Source organism: Gekko japonicus, unplaced genomic scaffold (genome assembly GCF_001447785.1).
Source record: "Gekko japonicus isolate JY-2015 unplaced genomic scaffold, Gekko_japonicus_V1.1 scaffold469, whole genome shotgun sequence".
In the NCBI taxonomy this organism is placed as follows: domain Eukaryota; kingdom Metazoa; phylum Chordata; class Lepidosauria; order Squamata; family Gekkonidae; genus Gekko; species Gekko japonicus.
This window is the reverse complement of record NW_015173138.1, coordinates 195,751-202,709: the sequence shown is the minus strand read 5'-3', so window position 1 is coordinate 202,709 and position 6,959 is coordinate 195,751. Positions and strand designations below refer to the sequence as shown.

At 41.5% G+C, this 6,959-nt stretch overlaps 2 protein-coding genes across 2 annotated transcripts in view; one reads left to right on the top strand and one right to left on the bottom strand.

The window, feature by feature from the left end:
* Positions 1-2,766, top strand: part of SSB (Sjogren syndrome antigen B) — a 20,083-nt gene extending 17,317 nt beyond the window's left edge. Inside the window, exon 12 of the mRNA XM_015422269.1 lies at positions 2,354-2,766. Coding sequence (XP_015277755.1) covers positions 2,354-2,454 — 101 coding nt within the window. The 3' untranslated portion in view covers positions 2,455-2,766. The remainder of the gene's footprint in view (positions 1-2,353) is intronic.
* Positions 2,549-6,959, bottom strand: part of METTL5 (methyltransferase like 5) — a 10,845-nt gene continuing 6,434 nt past the window's right edge. Inside the window, exons 5-7 of the mRNA XM_015422240.1 lie at positions 6,763-6,814; positions 5,288-5,369; positions 2,549-2,564 (exon numbers count right to left, since the gene is read on the bottom strand). Of these exons, the coding sequence (XP_015277726.1) occupies positions 2,549-2,564; positions 5,288-5,369; positions 6,763-6,814 (150 nt within the window). The remainder of the gene's footprint in view (positions 2,565-5,287; positions 5,370-6,762; positions 6,815-6,959) is intronic.

Genomic DNA, 6,959 nt, shown 5'->3' with positions numbered 1-6,959 from the left:
AAGAGCCAGAGAGAGAGAGAACAGAGTCCAGTGGCACCTTTAAGACCAACAAAGTTTTATTCAAGGTATAAGCTTTCATGTGCACACACACTTCTTTAGAGAGAGTGGAGGACAATTCTGACAAGCACAATTTACATTGGGATCACCCTACTCTGTTTACTTTGAGACTTGATCACACACACACACACACACACTCTAAAGGAAAGGAAGGGGGCACAGGAGAGAGATGCCTTGGGATAAGGGAAAAAGGGAATTAAAAGGAAATTATTTTGGCTTATTCTGAAAAGGTTTTTTTTAAAAAAGATTTCATTTCTCTGTGCCTATCTGGGATTTTATTTGGTTTCAAAAAGACCCTGATTAGGAATTAAACACTTGGATTGGATTCCATTGTTTAATTATTAGAAGTAGATGACTATGGTTCCAGTTCAGCACATCTTTTCTCCCCTCCTACCTTGCTGGTTGCCTTTGCTTTTTTTAACTGTTTCATTATCATCACTAACACTGAGTGGATTTTGCCGCAGTCTGAAATCAACACATTCTTTCACTTGGAGAGATCCCCCTCTCCAGTTCTGATGATGAAGAAGAAAAAAACCTAACTGCACAGCTTGCAATCTTTATTAGTGGAAAGGAGCAAGAGTACTAAACACCTTAATGACTAACAAAATTTGTGGCAGGGCATGACCTTTCGTGAATCACTATTCACTTTTTCAGATACAGCTAGAATGTGAGTCCCTCTGTCCTTATATCTTGGAGAATGGAGTGGAGTGATTTCAGATGCCAAATGATAATAGCAGGCGTTGATAATGAGACAGGAAACCTAGGTCTCAGTCCAGTCCAGGAGGTTGCATTGTTTTGAGCATTATTAACTGCAATTCAGCAATCTCTCTTTCTAATCTGTCTTTGAAATTCCTTTTTAAGAGAACTGCTACTCTTAGGTCACCTTCCTGGACTGAATCCTCCTGGACCGAATTGAGGCCCAGGTTTCCTGTCTCATTATCAATGCTGATAATGTTTGGTGTAGTGGTTAAGTGCGCGGACTCTAATCTGGGAGAACCGGGTTTAATTCCCCACTCCTCCACTTGCACCTACTGGATGACCTTGGGAAAGCCATAGTTCTGGCACTGCTGTTCTTGAAAAAGAACAGTTTCTGTCAGAGCTCTCTCAGCCCCACCTACCTCACAGGGTGTCTGTTGTGGGGAGGAGAAGGGAAAGGAGTTTGTAAGCTGCTTTGAGGCTCCTTTGGGTAGTGAAGAGCGGGGTATAAATCCAGTCTCCTCCTCTTCTTTTTCTTCTTCTTGCCTACGATCCCTCTGCATATCACACCGAATCCAATCAAACCTGCTGTTGTCATTCACCAGCTATTGCCATTCAGCATCTGAAATCACCTTCGTAAAGTTTATATCTCTGGTACCTGGCATTACATTTTATGGTACACATAGCCCTGCCCGACAAAACATTTATGTCAGATCTGGCCCTCATAACAAATGAGTTTGACACCACTGAATCAGCCTTATTTTTGAATAATTTTTTAAAAGAATGTTTTGGAGGAGAAAGGAATCATTGAGCCAGAACTACCTATGTGATTCTGTAGCGCCTCACTAGGCCCAGCTGTCTTACTCTCATGGCAGGGGAAATGCTGCTGTGCAGCTCTCTCTCATACTACCCTGTGAAGACAAGAAATCCTGGATCACATAGGATGAAGCAGTGCTGCAGTTCAAGCCAGTCTGCAGAAGGAGGGACTATACCATGATCCAGGGCTGCTTTCCTTGTCTGATAGCATAGGAAGGAGCCATGCAAGATGTGAGCCTTAAATGCTCCTGCCCTTTCATTATTCAACCTGGATACTATCTTCTGTCTGGGGAAGCCCCTACATTAAATTCTGGAAATATTATTGTGTTTAGAAGACCCTAGCAGGGGCCACAGAGAGCTGGTATTTCCATAATGGAGGAATGTGTGTATTAATTTTTTTAGCGTATAGTAGCCAATATGCATGAAGCTGAAACCATCCTTTTGATTGGTTGGGGGCACTTATGTTTTTATTGAAACATTTTATATTTTATTTTAAATGTTTTAATTTTGAAATGTTTGTTCAGTCTTGGGAACCTTTGGGTGGAAAAGTGGCATAGATATGTTTTAAGCAAGATAAATTATTAAAGCATTCTGTGGGAATCCAGGTAAGCATATCCATTCTGGCCAAGTTTTAGCAGAACCATTTCACCTTATGTAGAGCAATAGAAGTGCTGGCTGTAGATATACTTTAAAAAGCTTCAGTATTACTTGCTTCATTTTCATTGCCTTGAATACGAGTTGAACTGCTGTAGATTACACCACTGATGGATCTCAAATGTTACAGGGCCAGCAAGTCCCAAGAAAAGGCCATTAGAAGACACAGAGCAAGAAGAACCTGCCGCGAAGCAGCTAAAGACAGAAAACGGTGCTGGAGATCAGGAATAATACTTCAAAAAAGCATTAATTTTTTATTCTACTTTTTAGAAGTTTTAAGTCATTCCTTCATTTGTCTTCTTTTCACTTGAGAATCTAATAAAATCTACTTCGATGTCCACCTGCAAAGGGCAAAGAAAAAAACTGATTCAATAGAAATCACCCCCTCCCCTTCTGGATACGTAGTCGATCATGCAATTTTTTATATTTATAATTTTGTTATACAGTCCGAGACTAAAGGGGAAGGTTTATGCAGCTGTGTGTAAACTGTGTACAAAAGTTGTATAAGTTGCATATATCAAATAAACCGCAGCATAAGTGTCAGAGTGCAAGGAGTTATTGGGTTAAGAGGTTTATCACTAATAAAACTATAAAGCTACCTGATTCTTTCAAGGTTTTGAATGGTTTTCCCACGTTTACTTAAGCAGGACATCTGTCAAACCACACCTTCCTGTCTTCTGTGTACTACAATTATAGGAAACATCTGACTTTTTCTACAGGGAATCATCTCACAACTTGTATTAGGCAGTAGCAATATATCTGATTCTCACTGTGGAGCCATATGTGGATACCTAAATCTGAAGACTGGAGCAGTGAACAGACAAGACAGATCTTTCTACAACCCTGAGAAAGCCCCAGGTTTACAGATAATTTTTTTTTTATTTTCTAAAAAATTTTTATTAAAAGAGAAGTCACATCTACATAAAATCCAATAAGCATAACCAGTAATACATTCAACCCTATTTCAACGACGTGTAAATACATACCCTTAAGACGTTTCAATATATCCATATATCAAAATTAACTTTGCCTGAGGCCTTATGCGCTTTGTTTTGTTCCCAAGTATCCTACCACTAAGGAGCTGCGGTGGCTCAAGTGGTTAAGACGCTGAACTGCAGGCTGTGGAAGGTCCGTAGTTCAGCAGTTCGAGACCCGAGTGTGCCACATGACGGAGTGAGCTCCCATCTCTAGTTCCAGCTCCTGCCAACCTAGCAGTTCGAAAGCAAGAAATTGCAAGTAGATAAATAGGTACCACTTTGGTGGGAAGGTAACAGCGTTCCGTGCGCCTTGGTGTTTAGTCATGCCGGCCACATGACCACAGAAATGTCTTTGGACAGCGCTGGCTCTTTGGCTTTGAAACGGAGATGAGCACCGCAACCCTAGAGTCGGATTCGACTGGCTTTCGAGCAAGGGAACCTTTACCCTACCACTAATATGTGAGTGTCTTATAGTACCATTAAAATATAAGTAAAATCTTGTAGAAAGAGTGCTCAGACCCTAAAATAAAGGCTAACTAAAGTAAGAAAAAGCAACTCATAAATGAAGCCATTTGGCGTAGCCTACATGTGCTGGTAGAATGTCATGCTCTGTGAAGTAGGTTATTAATGCAAATCACTTTCGTATGAATCTAGACTGTGATCCTGAGAGTCCTGGGGGTTAACTACTTCCAATAATAGAAGCAGCATCTTTAGGAAACAAATAGCTTCTGCAGTGGCCATTGTGGAGGTTGCTAAGCAATCACAACAATATTGTCAGCCTTGATTTCTGTCAGTAAGATGGGAAGGATACAGGGCTATTTCCAGGTCTGTCTGGGCTTTGAGGGAAGACTCGCCAGGGCCAGCTGCTTGGTATTATTGACTGCACAAAAGCCAGTGTTGTAGAATGGTTAATGTTTCAGACTAGGATCTTGGAGATCCAGATTTAAGTCTTTGCCGTGGAAGCTCGGAGAGCCGCTGGCGACAGAAAGGGAGAGAAGACTCCCCTACTGCATCACGAACCTCACGAAATGAATGAGTTTGTTAAACGGGAGGTTTGTGTGAAACCACAAACTGGGACAAAACTCCATGTTCCCTGGTTGTGCCCATTCCTACTGGGAGGGGCTAGACTTACCCTAGTCAAGGTGCTGAGTTTTGAGAGCACTTCTTCATGGAAGTTACTAAACGCCAGAGCTGTTTCTCACCTTGCAGCTCCCCATATCATTTGAAATAAGAAATCCTCCTTTACTATTATACAATGCAGGTCAGTTTGAAAGCACTTAAGATACTCTCTAAGTACTACTTCTAGCCAAATTGAAGGCAACCAATGCTGATGTGGGTAAAACAGGCATGAGAGATCATGCATAACATGCTACTGTGTTGAGTAATGGAACAGACTGTCCCTCCTTGTCCAAAAGTAACCTCAGCTCCTATACATTAATTCAAAATTAAAGAAACTAAGAGTTCTGGGTGTAAGCTGGACTAGAGTAGTGTCACTGTATGCATACAAAAGCTGAATTCTGTGACCTATATAGAATTAAGCATCTAATTTTACACAATCCCAGTAAGTAAGAGAACAATTAACTGCAGACCATTGACACTGTCTCCTTAACAGGGGAAATTTCTATTCACCTTCTTTCCTTGTCCATCTAAACTACACTATATTATCATCCACTCTCTTAAGTTTTGCCAGTTTTTGAGCAAGAAGCCTGGAGGTGGGTGGGGGTGGAATCTATATTTCTTATTCTCACAAGTGGATTAGCTCAAGGGTTGAATAGAAACAACTCCAGCAGTAGTCTTCAACTGGCATCAGAGAAGATGGAGGGAAATGAGATGATAATTATTCATGGTTAAAATTTTAGATGGGTCTTCCATTGTAGACTTGAGTTAAAAGTGGGGCCCAGTGCTGAGTAGTTTGAAGATCAGTGCCTTTGTACTAGAAGCTTTTAAGAGACATCTGGGGTGCTCTGCTGTCTTCTCAGTAGGAAATTTTATGCTTGGACAGTTACAGAAACCCCTGATCAAGAGGTTCTCATGGGATCAATAGCGTAGCAGTTGTCCGAATGACACTGCATGAAAGGAACTTGCACCTCATACAAATTAACATCCCCTCAATACTTACCGATTTCTTTTTGTGGAATTTGTATGATGCCGGTAGATCATACCTTAGTTCTAACAAACAAATGAGAATTTAAGTTGTAATTCGTGCATACTAACAACATAGGCAATTCGCTCCTCTACATATGCTTTAGTTAACTAGTGAAGTAAAATGGCAGCCTGACTACCCCCAAATTCTGTTCTTTGGGGCCACATTTCTATTGGAAAAAGCAGCTTGGAAAGTATTTATTTGATTACATTTATAGCTCGCCCTCCCCACAAGTGGGCTCAGGGTGGCTCACATTGCTTGGCCCAGTGTGCCAAGATTCATATAAAATATTTAAAAGTAATGGGTTCCAAAGGACTGCATGCTCTGTTCATAGAACCAATCTTTTCCTTCCATACTACAGCCTATTGCAATCCCCAAAATGCAGGTTTTTGGGGGAATGGTGGCAGAGGATGTACTAGGGGACCCTCGGGAGCAACATGGAGCGTCATGTAGAAGTCTGTAGTAAAAAGGGGGCAATCAGCAAAAACTGCCCTCCCTTCTGCAAGCAGAAAAACCCTTTGGGTCCAACCGAATGGCTCTGTTCAGACAGCACACACAGCCTCCTCTTGGTTGAAGAATAAGCCCTGGCTTATCCTGGGGCACGCACATCTCAACTCCTCTCTGAGTGCAGAGTCAAGTCTGAGGACTTCCTGGCTCAGGAACAATTTGATTTCAATACATAGTTTGGGCCTTTTAACAAGTTCCCTTCTTACTGAGAACACCTGAACCTAGATCAGAGTTAGAATCCTGGTTTGCAGGCACAAAAAAATGGGGTGGTTCTCAACCAACTCGTTAGACTTAGGAGTTCCAAAATCAAGAAGTCTTCAGTCTGGGTCCTATGCAAAAAGGAAGAAAGCATTTGAGCCTCAGAGTAAACTAGGCTTCGTCTCCACTGTCAGATCTAAATGCAGTCAGTGGAGGTTTGCTCAGATTGGGCCGTTGAAAACTAAGTATTCCATCTGCACCTTATTTGTAAGGTTCAGAAAGATGCAGGATAATCTTCAGTATTTTTTAACTGAACAGTGGTGATTCAACTAGATCAGCTTCCACAAAACAGGTATTTCAGTCTTCTGGTTGGCTCCTAGTTTATATATAATTGAGCTAAGATTTCAATGTCGCTGTGGCAAAAATGAAGTTCAAAACTGCTTTGTGTTCCAGGCGTTTAAAAGGCTCCCATGATGACTAAAGAGAAATGTTTGCTATGGGATAGCCAAGTGTTAAACTGAGGTAAGATTTTCAGGGTAGCCACCAGAGAATCACTGTTCTACTTCATTTAAATGCTTAGAAATTCTGCTCTTCTCCAAAAGACTGCAGAGCAGCTTACAGAGGGTTTACACGTGAGCAGTCTGTAGGGCTAGAACTTCAGCTGCAGAATCACATCATGTGCCTTCAGGCTGTTCAAAGAGAGGTGGTTCGTACCTGCTAAGACTTCCATCTTCACTTTCCAGTCATCAGCTTTCTTCTGAATATGCTGAGAATGGAAGAAGTTTGAGGTTTTTAGTACTGGCACCTGACAAAAGCCAAATTTCAAACTGACAGTGTGCCTAAATCTATGTCACTTCCACCTGGCTTGTACCACCGCAAGGTTAATCCCAGTGCAACTAAAGGCAATAATC